This window comes from Phyllopteryx taeniolatus, chromosome 17 (assembly GCF_024500385.1).
Source record: "Phyllopteryx taeniolatus isolate TA_2022b chromosome 17, UOR_Ptae_1.2, whole genome shotgun sequence".
Lineage (NCBI taxonomy): Eukaryota > Metazoa > Chordata > Actinopteri > Syngnathiformes > Syngnathidae > Phyllopteryx > Phyllopteryx taeniolatus.
This window is the reverse complement of record NC_084518.1, coordinates 21,375,898-21,398,349: the sequence shown is the minus strand read 5'-3', so window position 1 is coordinate 21,398,349 and position 22,452 is coordinate 21,375,898. Positions and strand designations below refer to the sequence as shown.

The 22,452-nt window shown below is 40.3% G+C and overlaps 1 protein-coding gene across 2 annotated transcripts in view; it reads left to right on the top strand.

Moving 5' to 3' along the window:
- The window catches only part of LOC133467367 (roundabout homolog 2-like), a 65,539-nt gene that overhangs the window by 26,860 nt on the left and 16,227 nt on the right, over positions 1–22,452 (top strand). Inside the window, exons 3-11 of one of the 2 annotated variants that reach the window (XM_061752153.1) lie at positions 10,321–10,478; positions 10,959–11,079; positions 11,213–11,351; positions 14,049–14,185; positions 14,984–14,995; positions 15,386–15,510; positions 16,673–16,844; positions 19,393–19,598; positions 22,308–22,389. In XM_061752153.1, coding sequence (XP_061608137.1) covers positions 10,321–10,478; positions 10,959–11,079; positions 11,213–11,351; positions 14,049–14,185; positions 14,984–14,995; positions 15,386–15,510; positions 16,673–16,844; positions 19,393–19,598; positions 22,308–22,389 — 1,152 coding nt within the window. The remainder of the gene's footprint in view (positions 1–10,320; positions 10,479–10,958; positions 11,080–11,212; positions 11,352–14,048; positions 14,186–14,983; positions 14,996–15,385; positions 15,511–16,672; positions 16,845–19,392; positions 19,599–22,307; positions 22,390–22,452) is intronic. The other variant, XM_061752155.1, reaches the window with a different exon arrangement.

Here is a 22,452-nt window from a genome sequence, read left to right as displayed (position 1 = left end):
GAATTGCTGGCTTGTTGCTATGTTATAGTCGGGCACAACATTTGAACAAAAGAACAGAACAAAACCACCATTCAGGTAGGATCGCAAATTATACTGTAAGCCAAATAATACGTTTCTGAGGGACAAGATGTTTCAGTAGGTGTGGCGATCAATTGCGCTTATCAATGACATTCCCTGGAGAGAAAATGCACGGCAGTGTTCTGTTTCTTCAAGTGCTGGGCTGAATGGGGCATCCTTCAAGCGCCTCTTCCAGTTGCACTCTCAGAGGAAAAGGCTGGAGAGAGAGCCTCATTAATCATAGGATTCAAACCTTTATTGATCATGTGTTCCCTTGTCTGTTGCTGTAAAGATCACTCTGTTTTCCCATCATTTCAATAGGTACTATATTTCTTAATAGTGAATCCATTTATTAGAATATATACGGAGGCATCACTAGCAAAGTACCATATAAGGCTATGTTTTTAAAATGAGAATAATTGTCTAACTGGGGACACACAGGCAAGTGTTTCTTGCAGAAATTCCCTATTTTTAGTTGTGACCTCATCATATACACTGTATTTACATTATTTCTGCTTAATCAGATATATTCAGGAACGAGGGGAAGATGAGCTGCGTAAGTCAACAGGGTACATTTTGTTTGAGTGTGTTCCACGGGGGAGGGCAGTTCGATTGTTCTCATGCACCAGATTTCCTTACGTCGGTTACCTTGAGAATACGGGCCGCCTTGCATCTGTCAGTCATCCGTTGCACGTCTTACACTTCTGACCTTTCCTCTCGCAGAAACGCGACACAGATGTTGTCTCGTCTCTTCCGCCCGCTTGTTCGTCTGTCCGCAGACAATCGGCTTTGGCACGTGGCGTCGCATGCAGATCAGACAACAAGGCTGGCTGCAGTGTGTCGCCATGCGCAGCCAATTTTGACAGTGATTCAAAGGGTTATTACATCGCCGCAAGAGGCCTCCCTGCGTGCACGTTCCATTTTATTTCATGTCAGTCAGAACTCAAACAAATGATTTGAAATAAAACAACATGGCAAAATGTATCCCTTTATAAGGATTTTACTTTTGCCACTGTCACTGAGCAATTCATTTGACAAAATGTTTGTTTTTACAACATATAGTACAGTACAGTATATTCAATTGTACAACCCCAATTCCAATGAAGTTGGGACGTTGTGAAAACAGAATACAATGATTCGAAAGTCATGTTCAACCTATATTGAATTGAATACACTACAAAGACAAAATATGGAATGTTCAAACTGATAAATTTGATTGTTTTTAGCAAATAATCATGAACTTGGAATTTTATGGCTGCAAGACGTTCCGAAAAAAGCTGGGACAGGCGGCCAAAAAGACTGAGAAAGTGGAGGAATGCTCATCAAACACCTGTTTGGAACATGGCACAGGTGAACAGGCGAATTGGGAACAGGCGGGTGCCATGATTGGGTAGAAAAGGAGCTTCCCTGAATTGCTCAGTCATTCACGAGCAAAGATGGGGCGAGGTTCACCTCTTTGTGAACACGTGCGTGAGAAAATAGTCGCACAGTTTAAGGACAATGTTCCTCGACGTACAATTGCAAGGAATTGAGGGATTTCATCATCTACGGCCACCGAGCCTACATTTCAAATGGAAACTAAAACCACAGTTATTTCCATATTGTTAAAGTAATGTCTCATCAAGCAAGAATTTTGACACACGTTGGGTGTGATGTATGGTTAATCCCACTATAATTGATACTTTTGCCAATTTTTAATGTGTTAAATAGAAGTAGCACATGTATCTTCTGCTTGGAGACTTGAAGTTATGTTCAAAATATTGATAAAATATTGTTTCTTCAAATTACATTGTTGAAAATAATTGATATCCCTGACAATTTAGAGGAAAGCTGATACATTTTTAGAATATTGGCTATTGAGAAAGAAGATAAGTAATTTTGGACTTTGGTTTGTCATTTTGTAAGGGATTTTTTTTTTTCTGCATTTCTGAAGTGTTGAACTTGTTTCTTTCTCGAGCGTCTGCCCCCGCTGTCCTTCGTTTTCGTAATGAGCCTGTGTGCATACAGTCGCTTGTGTTCGTTCATCCGTTGTCAAGACCTCGTTATTGTTGTCCTGTTGTGTTTGAAACAATAACTATCCATTGCTGCAGCTTTCAATACAGCTTACAACTCAACATCCGTGTTTTAACCATTTGATTTTGGGGGGAGGAAGACAAAATGTGCATCATTTAGAGTGATATAAATACATACGGTGTTCCGGTGATAACCAGTCTAAAAGCAAAATAATTGGGGCTGCGCTTCGGGATCCACAGATTCCCAGGTTGTTATGTTGAAAAGTGGGCATGGGAGCAGTCTGCTGCCTTTAGCCCACTTGGCAGCCTGGTGGCTGTTGCTCATCTGTCCCCAAACCAACATGAGTACATCACAGATCTGGATCAGGATTAAAGGACCTCACACTAACAGCTGGCCTGAGATTAGCCATGTCAGTATTTACAGTTATTTTGTCGACTGGCGCACCACTTTCTGTACAAACAATGAACGACGATGTAGCGCTACTTTTTATTGAACTCTGACTACGAGAGGACTCAATCTCGTTCGTTTCAAGGTTGTTGCATAGCTGGATGCAGGGAAGAAAGTGAAGTCATTTCTCCGTTCATAAACCTGGCTATCTGAATTGGAAAACGGTGAGCGAGTGTTTGGCGCTTCATTCCCCCACCCGTGATGGTCGATCAAAGAAAGGTTGAACACATTTTTCATACCTATCTGTCAACACAAATGTCATCTAAAGCAATTTGACAGCAGCACCGGCTGTTCCTCTTACGGATGCTGCAATGCTTTATGAAATCGAAGACTTTGGAAGACATCCTGCTAAGGTTTTCGGAGAGAAGGTCAAACAAAGGCTGCTCTTTTACCGTCTCTATATAAGCAGGATGTCTGTTGGGTGGCCTTGTGCTTTACCAGAGGGCGGTGTGATTATGTGGAATGTGATTAACTGAGATTTGGGCTGAATCATCTCCTCGATTGCTCACTGGAGCATCGGTGTTGGTGGCTGGCAAGTACATGGGAGGAGCATCAAAAAAACAAACACAAAAAACATTTCACTTGAACCCAACAAAAGAAATGTTAGAAAAAGAATATGACAACATTAAGAATAAAGCTGTCTTTAAACCTGCATCTTTTGCTGATTGCCCCTCCTTTTCTTATCTTTTGAAACGGTGCACCTCGTGGCTTTGACCATGTGTGGTCATTTCATTTCACTAAAGTTCCATAAAATTAACGTGGAAACACGCATTATAATATGAAGTTATTGGTTTAACTCTTACAGACGTGTGGACTAGCTAGTTTCATCTATTTGAATGGATGAATTGCTATAGCATCCAAATATGCAAATATTGTGGCCCATCTGCATGTTCCAATGGAAAGACGGCCATAAAGACGGATGTTGTTTAAACAGAGCTCAGTGCCACAATCTCTGGTGGCCATCTTGGGATGTATTTGATCATGCTGGATGATGCAAATGCACATCTCATCTCATGGGTGGATTCCCAACAATAATTAAAACAACAGTGAAAGGTGATATTGCCATTAACAATGAAACATACACAGACATACCAGCACATGAAGTGTAATAAAACATTAAAAGGTACACAAAAACTAATTCCGGCGTTTTAGGCCTTTAGGTTCTGTGAGGGGATGCATTTAGCTTTCTTTAAAAGCCCCCGTTCATTACATAGTGATGGCGACGACGATGACGACGGAACAGAGAAGCATACTTAATTTGGCTTGGAGAACTTGGAAGACGAGAGCATGTAAGGCAGCACTCTCTCCTGCGGGTGACCACGTCTTCAGTGAAATAAGGCAGATAAAAGGCTCAATTCTGATCCCTGACTCATTCCCCGGCTCATGTTGTACATCTCTGCAATATTGCTGTAAGGGCCCATCATCTCCTTTGTCTCGCTCTATACTTGGGCTTTATATTTATGAATGCTGGGAAATGAATATGTGCGTCATATTCATGGTCACTCGGAAACACTCGGAATAGCAGGGCGGAACTTTATTAGGTTGTGTTTAGCATTCTTAAATGCAAAAAGCGTGGCCTTTGCATAATGTCGTGCAGACACATGCGTTCACATTTTGCAGGTGTAAGTTGATGAGATAGTCTGCGAGGCAGGCATAAGCAGATTTACATAGCGCAGTCTTGGAAGCGGCGGAATGCGCTCTCTTGAAAAAATACATGGAGACAGGATTAATTAATTATAGATGTGGAAATGTGGTCTGAGGGAACGCTGTTACAGTAACTGCAGGGATGGCAAGCGAGAGATGTGAGGATGAAGATGAGGGGAGAGGAAGAGGAAGAGGGAGGAGGGGAGGGGAGGGGAGCGGCAGGACCTTCCTCCTATACCATCCACAACTTCAATTTTCATTACATGACAGGAGAACTGAAGTTAATTAAACATGACAATGGTGGAGCGTTTATTGTTAACCCTTCACGGTGGCTTCACATTCAAAGGCCAATGAATGCATACGAGGTGTGTTGTATTCTCGCCTCAAGTGTAAATCCACATTCAGATATGGAAATTGTGGGTAAATGACTATTTGAGCTCTATACGGCACCAAATTGAAAGCAAATTTGGTTTCTTGTCTGTGGTTCATTATTACCCGCATCCCGAATGCTATCGTGGTCGTTTCGCTTTTAAGTGTGGAGAAGAAAAATTCACCTCAGGTATGCCTTTTCACCGCACCGATTTCCAACTTTCACGTTGATCCTGTTTGGACTTGACAGTAATGAGTCCAGAAAGCAAAGTGAAGTGCTGCAAGGTTTTCAGCGATGGCTTTTCCCCACCACCATTGGACATCCTGGTTTTATGCTCCAGGATTACAAAAGAAGAAGACAAAAATGTAGCTTTTGGACAAATATTAGTTTTTACATGATGCCTTCATAATTTCACCTATTACATTACATTATCCGCAGTGGCCAATTGTATTATTTTTTTTACCACAAGGCCGTGCAGGACTTGATTGTCCCTCTCGTGCATTCTTCTGTTGTTGAACGCAGAATTATACTGGATTAGGTGATGTACATCTGCTGCATTTGTAGCCGTCAGGGACGTTGCATAAATGCTCCTCATATCCTGGCGCATCACAGTCCTGACTGATTGCTGATGACTTTTTTAGGGCACAAGGATGTTAAGTTGTTTATGTATTCACATAAATAAATGAAAAAAATGGAGATATCTGCTACTTCCCCTGATTGTGTCGGCATAACTGTCTCTTTTTTTTGTTCCGACTTCCTGAGCTGGGATGAATTGTTATGGTCATCAGCAAAGTTTGTGAGAAGAACAGGGCAGCTGTTTTCGTTGTTGTCGTTTGCATTGTTTGCTTGTGCATGTGTGTGTGTCTGCATCAGTGTGTGTTTTCTGCTAGTGACAGATATGGGACATCGTTGACTGCAGTTGAGAAAGTGACACACCCCTACAGGCTATCGTGTTAAAAAAAAAAAAAAAATCTTCAGCAAACTTCAGCCGCAATTTAATGTACTCCTGTCATATGAAATCTCTCAACTGCTCTAATGCATTTTGCGAGACTGGATTGTCACAATACCTGACATCAGGCGCCGTTAAAGTGCATACAAAGTCCATTCACTTAAAAAACAACTTGATTGCTGTGTAAACCTGCCAGCTTTATTTGCAAGCTGCATATCAATTGTAAGCAAGTTATTCCCAAACTGAAATGCAGCCATCTGTTATGTTCGGCAACTCACAAGGTGTCTTCATCTTTCCTCTCCACTCATACATTATTCTGTTTCTTTTCTGCCTTTGCTCTGTTGCCATACCAGCACAACACAACGCAGTTGTGCTGGGCTGTGAGGACTCAAGCAGTATTCCTGTGCTGGACCACCCGCCTACCTTCATGCACATCTACACGCGAACACACACGCGCGCACGCGCACACACACAGTCAGTCACACATGAGTCTGCCTGGGTACGAAAATCCTGCATGTGTTTTATAAATTAATTGGGTTGTACATCTCTCACCCATAACCATCTGTTTATCCACACGTGGCTATTTAGCATTTTGTGTTAGGAACTCACTGCAATATTCTTTTTTAATGAATAAACGCTGTGACAAATTTCATCCCCTCCCCCCTCCCCCCACAACAACAACAAAAAAACAAAAAAACATAATTTAATTCCCTTTAAAGGTGCATAAAATGATTTGTTAGCCCAGTACACATGAACAGGTTTACAGGCTAAAAGGATAACAAATTGGACACAAAACAAAATGTACTGTTTACTGTACATGATTCACAGCTGTACAATTGAATGGGCACGGACACAAAAACAAAGCAAGGGCATCAAGCGAGTGCAGACCAAGGACAGAAGAACATCCATCCAAGAATAGTTGGCAGGAAGTTGCATGCAAAACAAAAATGCACACCACCTTAGCAGCGGTCAATCATAGAATTTAGATTCTTCTTTTTTTTAAACATAATAAAGCTTTAGTTAATTTGTTTTTGTTGTTGTTGTTTTGTTATTAGATTCTAATCTGATCTGGCCTATTTGAATTAAATTGCTCAAAAATGATGTAAAAATTGTTTAAAATCTTGACTTACTTGAAGGTGACAGCACCTTGAGTGTATTGAGAATTTTTTTTTAAGAGTGTTCTCTTAATGTTGCCACCACTTTCTGCCCTGAAGAGACACTTCAAATACAATTGCAATCCTTGCTGTAGTTCTTGAAGATGCCTTTTCATCGTCTTGAAAGCTTCACAATATGGCTGGGGTCGACCAAAAAGATCAGTCCCTATTTTCTAAAGAGACATTATGGTTTAAATCACCCAACAACTTTGACCCATGCTTAAAAGTAAGACTGTCAATACATGCAAGCAAGCTAATGGATACACCTGGGATTTATTGCACCAGAGAGGCGAGCAAATGCACTGTCTGGTAAACGCACTGTCTGGCGAGATTCTACATATGTCTTTAAAGCATTGTCCACTTACTGTATGTGATTCATTATGATCATCTGAAGAGCTTTTAAGATTGCATCAAGATGTAAAGTTGAGGCCTCATGGAAATTTAAAGATGCCGTATAGTAAAATGGAGAATTGCAATTCAAGATACAATTGAAGGAAAATGTACCCAAACACCCCCCTATTATCAATTTTTGTCAACCAATTTAGTAAATGAAATAGGTGAATGACGGAGGCGGCCAAATGGCTCTCTTGAATAATTGACCACAAGACAATCAGACAACAATGAGTGCGGGCTCCCCGCAGTCTGAAATTACCAGCCGGCAGCAACCTACACAACGCCGCTTCCTCTAGTGGGACTCAATAGATTGGAACACAACCCCCACCTCACCGCTCATGTGCCTTGGTTACACACCAAGCACCTCATTAAGCAACACTTTCTCGTATTTTTCTCCTCCCATGTAGCGAAAAGAAAAAAAAGGTATTTAGAATGTGAAAAACTGCTCTCAGCATGATACACTGCACACTGCAGGGCTTTTTTTCACCGCAGCACAACCACAATCTAAAGTCAAAAATCATTTTCGCACCACCAACTGCCATTTCCACAACATAACCCCCCCGCACACCCTTTTTAATTTGCCGTAGCTGATGACCAGGAAATTGTATTATATCAGTCAGTCACTTCTCATTCATTGAAACATGAAATATGATGTACATCATCAATCAAAATATGACGAAGGTGACAGTATGCGATCTCTGCAAAGTGAGGGTAATCTGTTGAAAACTTCCATAGGTCAAGTGCTGACAAAAATGCGACCTTTGACCACAACGCTCATGCATTTTAGTTCCGCTAAAATTCAACTTTAAATCAAAATTATAGTTCAGCACATTATTAAAGGGTGCGCATTAGCATTTGGAGGTCTTCCATGCTGGTTAGTTAGACTACAGACTCATTTTGAAAAAAAAAAAGCCAAGCTATGACAATACACCGTCACTCCTCATGCCTTCAGACAATCTTTCATTTTCCCAGTTTTTACAATTCTCTATGTGTTGTGTCTTTGTTTCCTGAATTCCTGGCATTTTAGATTCATATTTACTGGAGCAAAGTAGCCGGATGAGAGGAGTGAGTCATTTACGGAATGGGTCATTCAGCCAATGCGGTGGGGCACACATCTGTGCCAAAGTGGAGTTAACCACTGAGACACTTTTTGAGCACAACTGGGATGTCATTGACAGCTTGGCTGAAGGGACTTTGGCTCCTTGCTGACTTTTATTATTCACCTCTGAATCCCTCGCGGACTTTGATTGTATGCTGCAACATATCAGCACGTAGTCAAAGCCAGCAATGACAATCAGACGGGAGATAAGAAAATAATTCATGCTTATCTGTGATGTATTACGAATCTGTGATGGTATGCAATATGCATATACAGTGTACTTTACAGATAAGGGTAGTTGATAAGCCAATAACTAAAAATACTGTACAAATGAAACCATAAGATAGCTATTAACCTATGAACATTTAGCAGAAATTGTTGTTTGATGTGTTTTATTCGTCACATTCAGAAGTGTTACATGAGCACATCATTCATTTGGATGATCTACCATTTTCACATTGTCAGTGCTGCAAACACAAGGCTTAATGCAAAAATAAAGCTCTGTTTGACATCTACTGAAAGCAGCACGTCAGAACTGATCAACTATAAGTGGAAGTATTTCATTGCAGGAGCTAAACAATCTCTATTTTTAACAGTAATTTTAGTGATGCTTCGCAGTCCAAGCATCCCTGTGCCCACTTGACAAAACCCGAGCTTTGCAAATGATATTTGGGAGAACAGCTTTGACAGAATTAGGAAGACTTCAAGCTGTAACTGATCAGCTCCTACAGAGCTTCTCCTCTAAATGCACCAGTATGCTGTTAAGTTGACAATTCTTGAAGATTAGATTTCTTTGAGTGTACTCAATACAGTGCAGACATCCCTGCACTGTTTGTAGAACAGAGGCATACAATTGAAAATGATCATAAATAGAATCCGGTGAACTGAATATGTCACAATTTCGAAAAAGTGCTATTTTTGTTGTTAATGTTAATTAAATATAATCAAATATTTACCCCACATATGTCTTTAAGAATATTGTCCGAGAGAGTGTGATGCTAGGACATCTGTGTCTGTCAAGGACACATTTGAAAACAACTTTACCAGCAAATCCCTAGCTACACACTACAATATGCATTTAATAACATCAGGTACCGTAGATAAACCAAATTATATTCTATATTATATTTTTCATGCAAAGAGAATAGTTCTAGACTTTCTAGAACGTACTCAGTTTATATTCCTCTTTTGTTTCTTTGACTTGCCTACACATTAACACAAGCTCGTACTCGCTGAGACATGAACTCCTTCGCACTCAGAAGAGGACCTACCGATATATAATTTGTGGGCTGTCGTGCCATTTATCTGTGGTAGGACATTGCTTGTAGGGCTGTCGAGATGTAGTATTTGAATTATTAATGTTCAATTTCCCACTTGCTACTCTCATTCGCCTTGCTCCTTTTGCATTCTTCTTGCACTTACGGTATCTCTTCCTTATATATTGTGGTGTTAATACCGCTTAACAATAAAACCAATACACAGCCTATAGCTCGACTTATAGGGGAACAACTGTATTCCACCTCCAGCCTCAATCTAAATCTAATACAATAGTAGAATAACGCTAAATAGATCCCCGACGTCAACGCAAGTGAAAACGTTATTGTGACTTGTGATCTTTTTATTTATTCGTCCTTCTGACCATTAATGAACCGTGTTCCACGGTGCTACTGCATTGTTGTCTGCTATTGACTGTAACATGCAAACTCAGTGACTCCATTGGCAAAATGCTAAAATATTTTTAGAGGGGAAAATAATTTAAAGAAGGCATTATGCGTTTTTTTACATCTCTGTTAAAAAAAATTGTCACTGACAATCGATCGTCCAAATACACAAAGGATAACAAATGACAGTACACTTAATATCCACTTGTCACATTCTGGCTGAAAGCATTCAATTTTGGGCAGGCCAGCTTGGCGCCTTTGTTGCTTAATATAACTACTGTTATGACTACGACGACCACTTTAGCAACTTTCTAACTTTAGCAACTTACTAGTGACTTGCAAATTTCACTATTGTGTGACTCAAGGTTGTCTATTGCTATCTAGTTAAAAAGTTTTGATGGTGGTATTGGACACTGAGACTGAGCTATCCAGTTCGGACTGCAAATGAAACAAGCTCACGCAAAGCAACCACTGGCAAATTTCAAAAATGACATATCAGTTAATGATTCTTGACCTCCTCTTTTGTATCTCAGTGTTACGAGATGACTTCAGACAGAACCCGCAGGATGCGGTGGTGGCGGTCGGCGAGACGGCCGCTCTGGAGTGTCAGCCTCCACGTGGGCATCCGGAGCCCAGCACCTACTGGAGGAAAGACAAGGCTCGTCTTGATCTCAAAGATGAAAGGATCTCAGTGAGTTACTCATCTGCCTCTTTCACCCTTATATTCTGGAAATCATTCAACAGTACAGACGACTTTGAAACTTCTATAGACATTCACTGAGAATTTCTTTTTTATTTATTTTTTGTATTTTGTTTTGCAAAGATGAACAAATAATACCTAACATTTTTTACATTTTGGGGATCTGCACCAAAATGTCCATACTAATAATGCCCGTACGTCCTCAAAGTACAAAGGTCAGCAGAAGTTGCTCAAGCCTCTTTCGGTAATCTCACCCTGTATTGGTAAGAAACGTCAAAGGATGATCCTTGATCCAGAACTTCATCCAGATACACACTAAATGAAATGTTCTCCTTGGCTCATGTGACACAGTTGAAAGTTTAGTATAAAAATCACAGTAGATTTGTTTTTTCTTTTTCAAAATTGTGTTAACAAACAAACAAACAAACTGCAATGGTAAGAATCGCTTCGGATTTGATGCTTTCTTTTCAGGTTCGTGGAGGAAAACTGAGCATTTCCAACACACAAAAGAGTGATGTAGGGATTTATGTTTGCATGGCCACCAACATGGTCGGGGAGAGAGAGAGTGAAAAGGCTCAACTTTCCGTCTTTGGTAAGAACTCTGAGATACACAGGTTCAAAAAGCAATAAAGCATGACTTTCTCAGGTATTTACTGCTCACCATCACATACAGTATTTATCAAAGTCTTACAAGTCAATTTAAGTGCACTCTTCCCCACATCCAGAGAGACCAGTGTTTGTGCAGCGGCCTGTGAACCAGGTGGTCTTAGTGGATGAGAGCGTGGAGTTCAGGTGTCAGGTCCACGGTGACCCGCCTCCCACCTTGCGCTGGAAAAAGGAGGACCTGGATATTCCCCGTGGCAGGTGAGCAAAGTGTGTGAATGTGTGCCGTGCACGTTAAATGATGGTTTGTGTGTGCACATTAATGCGGCAAAAGTGATGACGTGGAGGTGCTGAAGCGAAGCTAATGAGTCCCTCAAGAAGCAACGAAGCAATTTGACATGTTACTTGTGGACTTTCATCAGTGTGGCAGAAATCATTTATTAGCCACAGAGAATCTCATTATTTGCTGTGTGAACATCTGTGCTCATAGCAGAACAAAGTACCCCCGCTTTGATTGCTTGAAACTCTCCAAGCACCACTGTTCTTTTTATGTTGCACATAAGGCTCATTTTGGTCCAGCGATGGCCCATGTTAGAAGGGTTTCATATAAAGTAATCCAATACACAGCCCCACGAGGAATAGTACCTATATGGAGTAAACATTGTCCCACTAACACAGCCGGACGGAGCTTTGCTGTTGGAAGTTTTGAAGCCAATTGTCGATGTCTGCAATATTCCAGGTTTCAAGCACAATATACATATCATAAGAATATTGAATTGCAGATTTCTGCCATGAGTGAAAACTGTTACTGCTCAGCACTTTTGTGAGGCAATCTGGGCAAACGTCATATGATTAAAGTAGGTTTACCACAAATGTCAGGAATGTGTGTCACTGACAAGACAAAGTAATAGAAAATATGGAGACTGGTTTGAAACCATAAAAAAACCAAAACGATGTGATTGTGTTAGTACAGCTCACGACCGTAAAAACTGACTGAGTGCGTTGGCTGATAATGAATATGTTTTAACTCAGCAAGATTGTACGACTTGACATGCTTAACGCAAGTAATGATTTGATTCTGCTTGCTTGAAAATTCATCAGTAACTTGGGACAAGTTTGAAAGGTAGACGGGCGTTACTAATGGCTTGTATATACTGTATTTGACCTCTGGTGTCACCAAAAGTGTGCACGACAAGATGTTACAATCGATAACTGGCCTAATGAATGTCACAAAATGTCACATTTGAAAGCATCCGAGAGGGTCTGGTGGTCCGTCCGCTCATCTGTGTTATGTCATGATGTCACCGCCCTTTGACTCAAGAAACGTCCTATTTTTCGTCCTTCCTTCCACTTCTTTTCTTCTTCATCCTCATGGGTAGTGTGTATCTGGGTCAGAGATGTTCTGTGAATGGAGTGCTCACCCAACTCTGGAATGACCCCGCAGACACGACCCCAACCCCCCACCCACCAATCGATATTCTCCCCCCGCACGCTATTTCAAATATGACTTGTCTCACCCCTTGTGCCATTTCTCTGCCTGACTTGTCTTCTATCTGGAAATCAGCATGGCTGGCTGCACAATTTCACAAGATCTCTCATGCCAACGAGACCCCAGAGAGGTGGAGCTGACTCCTTTGCCCCTCCACTCATTCAGAGTTGAGCCCCTCTTATCTGAACCGGCCGAGATGTCCCTCTTGTTCCCGCTGAAGCAATGGTGCCCTTATCGTACAGAATTCTGCACTGGTGGCTGCACATTGATGCATCTACACTATGAATTAGTCATTTTCTTACTGCTCTGCTCATTCATCGAATTCATTTTGTCAGACTGTGCCACTCCTTTTCTCTCAGACAGTTTGTCCGTCTGAGACGGAGACTCTCTCTCTCTCTCTCTCTCTCTCTCTCTTCCCCACACCACAGTGGGTGGTTCATCGTTATAAATATTGAAATAGTGGAACAGTCAGGGTTCCAGCTGAAAGCACCTTTAATTTTGCCATGCTTTCATGGCGGCGTAATTGCTGTGCCCGTTTTGTTTCTGCAGCGGAGTGTGCGCACGTCGGGGAGTCTTAATTGCCTCCGAAAGTGAGGTGCATTCAAACAATCAAAAATGACACATCGTTTGAATTAAACAGATTTTGATACAACCATGGTTACATTTTAGTGTTGATTCATTTATCTGTAGAGAAAGACATTCTGCACAGTCGGTTTTGTTTTTTGTAAAACTGTTTTTGATATCGTTCAACCTGCATTTCTGTTAGGAGTGTTGGATGGGAAGGTATTCTTCCAAGAATATGAAGATGATGAGTTCAGAGAAATTCAGAATGAATCCAAATTACCCTCAAAATCTTCATTGTCCAGAAAAACTCTTCAAAATAGATCTCCAAAATAGAGCTTGGTCAAATCTTAACCAATTTCTATGACTTTTAATATGTGTCTACTGACTCTCAAATGGTAATGGGTAATCTGGTTTCAGCTAGATCTGATTCAATTTGTCTTAAATTGTCATCATTTTGAAGCCGTAAAAAGACAAAAACAAATGAACAATTAATAAATAAATAAATAAACATGTTCAAGCAGTAAAATCTGTCGAATCTTATGAGATCAGTTTGAAATGTAACGTCATGCTCACATTTTGTTACCTTGGCTTGAGAACAAAATCTCGATGGATCTCGATGAAACATGACCTCATTTTAGCCAGCCAAGATCCTGGATCCTAGCCCTGCGGTTACACAGAGATGCTGAAAAATAGCCACATCAGCGCCATCACAGAAACATCCTCGAATAAAAGCGGCCTTTTGACACAGAATCCCACAAAGGTGCGATTTCCTCACAACTGTGTGTCGTTACACCGTGATCAGGCATCTTGAAATCAAAAATGTTTTGTAAGATGTGTAATATCCGACGTGAAGTGTGTCATTTTTCAAGATTGAAGCTCCAACTGTGCTACTATTCTGTCACCAGGTATGACATCAGATATGAAAAAGAGGATCTTTTGCTGAGGATAAAGAAAGCCACCGTGAGCGATCAGGGGACCTTCACCTGCCAAGCCGAGAACCGTGTGGGCAAAGTGGAGGCCTCCGCTTACCTGACGATCAGAGGTGGGTATCTTACGCTGTCTTCAAGCCCATATTTTATTGTAACTCCCAACTCGCAGAACAATCAGTCCTTTATTGCACATTTTACCAGCGTTATTGCCTCCCCGCTGTCAGGTGGTGCCTTGCCTCGAGCTTTCTTTTCACATAGCAGAACAATGCACTTGATTGCTTTAGAGCTCGGACCACAGATGGAATATGGACAATTTAAGCTGTTTAAAGTGAAAGTTGTTTTTTTTTTTCCTTTTCATCAAGGTCACGCTCTCCATATTTGTATTCATTGATTTGATTTGCCAATCTCCATCATTACACGGAAGACTCTCCTTTTCTTATTGACCTTGATACATTTTACTATATTGAGAGAGTGTAACATGGTATATATTAAAGGTGTATTTTTATGAACTTATTCCACCCAATGAGAACCGTTGCTTTATTTCAACATGCAGTTTTGTCCATGTCTGTGTGAATGTGTCTCGTGATGTTGAAAAGTGTAAAAAGTGGCTCCTTTTAGGGGGGCCACCCTACTGACAAGCTATTGTGCCCCTATCGTGATGTAATGTAAAGTAATGTACTTGATGTACTATTAGAAATGAATTCATGGCATTGGTTCTTGTCCCTCTACCTAATGTGGTGATTGAGAGCCATCTGTCCTCCAAACTCCACGGATGGAAACCCAACGCCATCTCATTCATTTCTGATTTTCATTATTTTGAAATTTATTTTGCTTTCTTTCCCTCTACTCCTCTGCTTTCGTTCTCTGTATGTTGTGACTTAATCTCTCACCCACACCATTGTTGTCACCAGTTCGCCCTGTTGGTAAGTAACAGCTGATCCCATGTGCATGCATTTTTTGTTTTGTTGTGTGTGTGTGTGTGTGTGTGTTTTAAGTCACGCATTGAGCACTGTTGTGAGAATTCATAAACACATTCATCAAAAGGATATTTTACTGCCACATCTGCATTGTATCTCAATCACTGACTTTCCCTGCCAGGATCCACTGAGAATCCATGGATATACTAGAGTCACTTTAGGTCTTGTTATGTTTTTGACTTTTAAAACTTGAAGAGTGAGGCACCCTTCAACTTATAGTATCCGATGCTCTGGTAGACAGTTTGTGTGATTAAAACCCCCCTATTGCATGAACAGCTAGACATTTAATTCCGACTGCCAGTAAGCTAGTGTACTGCATGGTACTGTAATACTCAGAGGCGCCCCAGTTTGTGGTGCGACCCCGTGACCAGATTGTGGCTCAAGGACGAACGGCGACCTTCCCCTGTGAGACCAGAGGAAAACCTCAACCCACTGTGTTCTGGCAACGAGATGGCAGCCAGGTGAGATTTTGGCTATAAGTCGGTGCTATAATGTGCATACAGCTCATGATGAGAGAATTGTTCTTTCCCTGTGGAAACCCAGAATGCTAAGACAGACATCAACATTGCAGCAGGGTATAAAAAAAAATCTAAACTGATCAAACTGGGGTGACATTGTGTGTGGGTTTTTGTGGTTCGCACAGATAATGAAGTGGTCATTCATCATCAGTTGACGCTGTTCTGACCAGCCGACTCACATTAGAGTCATTAGAAGTAATGAAAGAAGGCTAATGTCCTTTCCTGCCAGATTGTCTGCTTGGGGTGCAGAAAGAGACAAAGCTGATGCCTCAACTCTCGTAAGTGCAGCATAAACACTCTGGGGGACAGTCAAATCTGTTAGAAGAAAGACATTTAGCATCTTTCCCAGATGAGGGTGCATCATTTTTGGGAATACAATTTGTTGAGCATCCCTTTCAACGTGACATTTCATGACTTCTTCATGAGCCCTGAATTTCAAAAGTTTAATGAACGATGAGCAGCACGTTGCAAGTGTGAGATGAATGACAGGTTTTTCCATCATGTTAGCTAAACGCTGGCTTTTGAAATCAGATTGGGTACTTTATTATACAGGTTTATTGGGTCAATTACATAAACAACAAGAATTTTGTCAGAATAACGACGTAGCTTTTTCCACGCTATCCAATTGACATATTGTTGGAAGGTGTACTTACAAGAACTTAGTAGGAAATTGTATGAAAAGTTGAGCACTATATGTTAAAAATAAATGAAAACAACAAAAATGCTTATGGATTCTGACTATTATTAGCTTTTATATTCGCCAAATTTGGCCAATTTGGTCCTAGGAATAGACAGAAATTCAATTCAAAATTTCTGTTAAAAAAGGCTGCCTGAGTGTTTCCAAAGGACATTATAAATATGAACCCCAACTTGAATTTGTATGGAACTAATCCTGATAGTATTGGGAATATATTATATATTATATTATATTTATATTATTATATATAATATTAATAATTAATATTATAATTATATAATATATTGGGAATATATATATATATATATATATATATATATATATATATATTCATGCACATCCAGATTCACAAGAAGGAACAATTTACTTTCATTTAAGAGTTTGTCTTTCCAACTTCACCCCTTGCAGGACCTTCTGTTTCCCAGCCAGCCGACGCAGGGCGACGGTCGTGTGTCTGTGTCCGTGAACGGAGAGTTGACCATTTCATCAGTGCAGCGTTCAGACGCGGGCTATTATATCTGCCAGGCTCTCACTGTAGCGGGCAGCATCTTGGCCAAAGCCCAGCTGGAGGTGGCAGACGGTATGCAAGGAGACCAAAGCGCACGCACTTCATCCAACACATCAAAGTTAATCAACACAATAAACTGTACAAAGCGTTGGCATTTTACATTTACCCAAACAACACTCTGTTTGTTCTAATGCATTTTTTTTTTTTTTATTTTAGGATTGCATCCTTTATTTTGTATTTTTGTTTTACCAAAATCCACCAGCAGCACAACACAGACAACAACGTCGAACCAAAGATATTTCATTCTTTAAAATAATTACAACCCATTGCCACTCAATTTTCAGTTCTAAATATTAATTACAGTATGGTTTGGGGTTCAATATTTTGTTTGTTTGTTTGTTTGTTTTTAACAGCTATACACAATAACTATCCAGACACTGAAAGAACCTTGATATTATTCCTGTGAGATTTCCTCTTTTGGCCTGTGTTTATTTGTTTAATCCCTTCAAATTGTGTTTCAGCGATGTCGTGCAGCAAAAAGCATTATAGTTAGACGTGTAATAATTGATGGTTATGTGTTTTCATATTGATGCAAAATGAACTTTAAAATCCCATAGAATACATAAACAGATCAACTTGAAGCCTTGTTTAGACCCATAATCATTGATTATTTAAGGCTGACCACATTTTTATTTGCAAGCCAACATTTTCGTGCTGCAAATGCCAAGCAGTCACCAACAATTACTATTTTTTACGACCCTCCCCCTGTGATTAATGTAAGTGATCTGAAAAGACCTCAAATAAAACTCTCCTTGATGGAAACATTTACACACATTTTGACTTTTTGGGACAAATCTTTAATGTCAGCATTAAGTGCTAAGTGCTGCTTGATTCTAGGAGCAGTTGATGCTCTTTTCCACTTTGTCTTTGACTGCATACGGAGAGTGACGGGACGAAGCATGCACGATTGATTTCAATGTCGATAAACAGAGCATAGGGCTGATGTCAAATGTTCAAGTTTCAAACAGTATATTGCATTGAAATAGGTCTTAAACTACTTGTACAATTAATCACACTGCAGACGTGGCCTGACAAAGCCAAGCCAACTCAAGAGATCATTATATTTCATAAGCTCTGTTTGCATGGACCGTATGTCTTATACAGACTCCGGTCTACAGTATTTGAAGCTAAATCAGGAACACAAATAAGCTCTCCTATTAGCCTACTGTACTTGGGGTCATGATGTTTGCTCTTAGGCAGTTTTATTCCCCTGCTTTTACTGTACAGTACTTGAGATCTTCATCCGTAAATCTTGAATTTGACTAAAACATCTTCGTAAATGCCACTCGTGCCGAATTGCAATTGCAAGCCTTTGCGATTGGCTTTGCAGTTTTGCAACAATTAAGAGAGCCACTTAAGGCAATGGGGGAGTTTGCCGTTTTAAAACTGCTAGCATAGAATGAGCCGTAGCTCAACTTAAACACGTCCCCAACGTAGTCAGCGTGCTCGCAACAGTACGATTCCCTGCATTAGCTTTGTGCACATTCACTGACTGTCATTCAACATACACGTAAGTTGTAATGTTAACGTGCAAAATCCAAAATTAGAACAGCCAACTGTCAGTAATGCAATTAAATCATCATATTTGATCCCTTATGCGAAATAAAGCAGTAGCTCATGTATTGATGAGACAGTTTGGGTTTGAAAAAAAGGATTTAATCAATTGTAGTCATCTGTGAGGGGTCGGTGGCACGATAAAGCTGCAACTATTAATTATGAATTATAGATATCCTTCTATGACTTATTGTTTGCAATGGTTTCCAAATGTAATAACGGAGCCATATCGGGCTGTGCGTGTCCATGAAGATGCTTCTGTAGGTTAGCCTTATTTGCCCGCTGCGCTGCTTGTATTTTTTGTTCTTGCTGTTTTGCAGACATTGTGATTAAGAAAAAGGCAAAGGGAAACTGTTGTAAACACTTGTGAATATGGAGACAGACCTGATAACAGTTGAGAGCAGCAGTGAGAAAATTGGAAGCCAGGGAGTTGTTACAAGGCCTGGAGAGATCCAACACTGCAGAAAATTACTGTTGCAGAGTGCAGAAGCTGTTTTCTGGATGATATAACATACTTTAAAAAGCTTTTAAAGCAAAGCATTGTTGTCCTCCTTGGCATGCTAATTTAGAGTTTAATTTGTTGCGGTGGAACAGAGAAATATGCCAGGAGCGAGGATCGTCATTGTAGGCAACAACCAACAGGCATGGATGTGTTAAAAGGCTTTATAAAGAAGGTACGCTAATTAACACCACGGGTTAAGCATCATTAATCCTCACCTAGTAATTAAAACTGAAAGGTGTGATGCAGTGCCATGAGCACACTGCTCTACTCTGGAAAAGGTTCAAAACAGGCACTTCCTCTCACGACGGATCCATCAGATTTAGTTTGAACATATTGGTAGTGCAATTATTGCAATCACTAATTAGCACCTTGTGATAAGATCACGCTTTTTTTCTTGCAAGAAAGGCAACATTGAGCCATTATAGAGAATAGCAAGTCACCATCATAGCCCAAGAAAGGTTTCAATCACCTTAACATGTATTTCTTCATAATTATCATCCTCAGCCCTGAAGGACCGCCCGCCGCCAATCATCCGTCAGGGGCCCTACAACCAAACACAGGCATTAGGGGGCGTGACCATACTCAGGTGCCAGGCTTCGGGGGACCCTCAGCCCACAATTACCTGGCGAAAGAACGGAATCAGTCTGCTGGGAAAAGACCCGCGGTTTTCCCTGCTGGAACACGGCAGCCTTCAAATACAGAGTGCCAAGGTGAGCTGGGGTGATTATTTTGTCCTCGTTATGAATGCATTATTTACATTTCTAGAGCAAAAGTGTAAACCCACAACAGTACGACCGACCGCTGGCACAAGAGAGATCTAATAATACATGAGCTCTTTCAAACATCCTGCCTTTACAAAGAGAATAATGCTCAGTGTTAAATGCTACTGTTAGAGAGATTTATTGAACAATATGTTTATTGTTGTGGTTGTTGAATAAAAAATATTCTGCATTGCACTGAGAGCTGCTTCAAATAACTTGACCCTCTCATGTTGCCAAATAATTAGAATTTAGAGTACACATTAAGTCTGAATTGTGAATCAATTATTATTTGAGAAACTGTGAATTTACTCCAAAGTGATGCAATTCAAATAAACCATAGATTTAATATACAGCTTGCAACAGCCATGTGACACCATATAGCCTCCTAAAGATGAAAATATCTAAATTCTATGTATATTTTTTTCTAACTAAAATGTTCCTTAACGAAGCATGTGCAGTCACTTAATTTCCCAATACTGTACTTAAACTGAATACATATACTATATCTGTAGCTGTGAAAGTCTAATTTCACTGTCTCTAGAGGGGATGAAAGATGAATTAACAAAATCAAGGGATTCCTAAGTAATCTCTTGATCACAAAAAGAAATAGTTCGCAGCTTTATCAATTGAATCTTTTGTAGATGTGTTTACATGCACATGACTCTTATGCTGTCCATGGATGCGTAATTCTGACGACGGCTATAAATGTCAAGTTTCCTCACGACAGTACGGTCACATCAATATTGCATCACAATACTATATTTTCTGATATTATTTGCAAGTCTCACTCAAAACAGTTTTGACCTGATGCAGTTCGGGGACTGAAACCAACAACAAATGATGTCATGGCCATTAGAAAATGAACAACCTTTTCAATTTGGATTAAAATCTGAAAAAGTCATTTTGATTAATCATTGATGAAATTGGAATTATTTTAAGTAGAATCCAAAGGGAACAAACCTCTTCGAATCCCTACATTACAAACCTGTTGTAGCATTGTTGCTAAACAGCCAGTGTTTGCTGATCATGTTAAAGTGGGAAACATTTCATCGCATACAAATAATTCCACTTCTGCTTATAAGTACGTTGGATGATTTTTTTAGCCCATTTGATGACGGTTGATGAAATAAGAACAAGTGTGGCATTTAAAAAGACAAATACATTTCATATAGTTGCTGAACAGTGCCATTTGGTCAGAATGACTGTGGCAACAGTCTGACTCAAGGACTCAAGGACAGGGACTGTTGAAGGCAGTCTGACGGGGCGAATATAATTGAAGGGACTTAAATATGCAGGGTCCTGTCTCTGTGTCAAAATGCTCTGCCCGTGTCGCCCACCTCCAGTATCTCTTGAGAGAGAGCCCGAGTGCCAGTGGTCCCAGAGGCTTTGCCAATATGAGCAAGATGATCATATCACTGCTTGAGTATTTCCTGTGTCAGCACTCCTCATGATAATGTTGATGCTTCTGGGAATGGAAGACGACTATTATTGGAGGAAATCAATTAACGAAATTAATGTCAGCTTTTACTGGGCTCTTCTTTTTTTTTTTGCATTGGTCGGCTTGAAGGTTTTCTTTCATCCACTCTCGAGCTTGTTTCGAGCCAAATGCCTGCCAAGTGAAGGTTAATGCATTTTTACTGTACTACTAGCTGCAAACCTCCTTCAAAAGCCCAGACTGACGCAAGAGCTTGTAGCAACTATCTGGGATCACACTTGCAAAGACCATTGGATTCACGCTCACGTAACAGCAGAATGTCTGAAAGCTATGCTTTTTGCAGTCTGAATCAGCAAAGAATACTGAGACATGTTCACTGCTGTACAACTAATATTGCTTGAAATTGTTACCTCTGCCAAAGAGGTCATTGAAAACCACGTGTTATTCTTTTTTTTCTGTATTCATTTCATTCATTCATTTAATATTTATACGTATTTAAGTCGCCAACGGTTATCACCACCTCGTTCTGTATTTAATAAGGGTACCCGCTCACGTTGTGTGTTGCCGCCCCGACCAAGCACCGATCGCTGCGAATAAACATTGTCCTCTTCCACACTGAGATGTCTCCATACAAAACTGTCATTGCGCCGCATTTAAAGGGAATGGGAGGAGCCGCTTTGATTGGCGCCAAATGAAGTCGGCTGCGTTCACTTCCACAGCGGCGCAGACTGCCCTCTTCCTAATATGACATCTTGCGCGCGTCAGCGAAATTACAAAAACTCGGTCCAAGATTTATATCGCCCGCCGCACCGGATTTACACAAGAAAAAAGAAGTTCAGTGTTTGACGGACACTTCTTCGTTAGATGTTTAGCATTTGGCGGTTTTAAGCAGTACGTATAGAATATAATCAAGTTACAAAGAATACATTTATCTGACGAGGTTGTCGTCGGATAATCACTGTTTTCACTGTTTAAGTGAAAATATGTCACATCCATATTGTCCCCCCAGGACAGCTGTTTAAATTCTACATGATAAATCCAGTTTAACCTGTAGACACTTAAAGATCCATACATTATGTCTATAAAATCACATATAAACAGTTTCAAACGTCCATCTTGATCAAAGGTGACAATATGATAATGTGTATATAGTATAGCATTTAATGTTTAACTTTCCTTGCTGCAGACTGTTTGACATAAGTATAATTGCATTTTCTTTTTAGCTATCTGATTCTGGATTGTACACGTGTGTGGCTACCAGCTCCAGTGGAGAAACATCATGGAGCGCTTACTTGGATATCACAGGTATGCAACAGTTCACTTTCGATTCACGTGAAAGAGTTGCTGTGTAACTTTGTTTCATTTGCA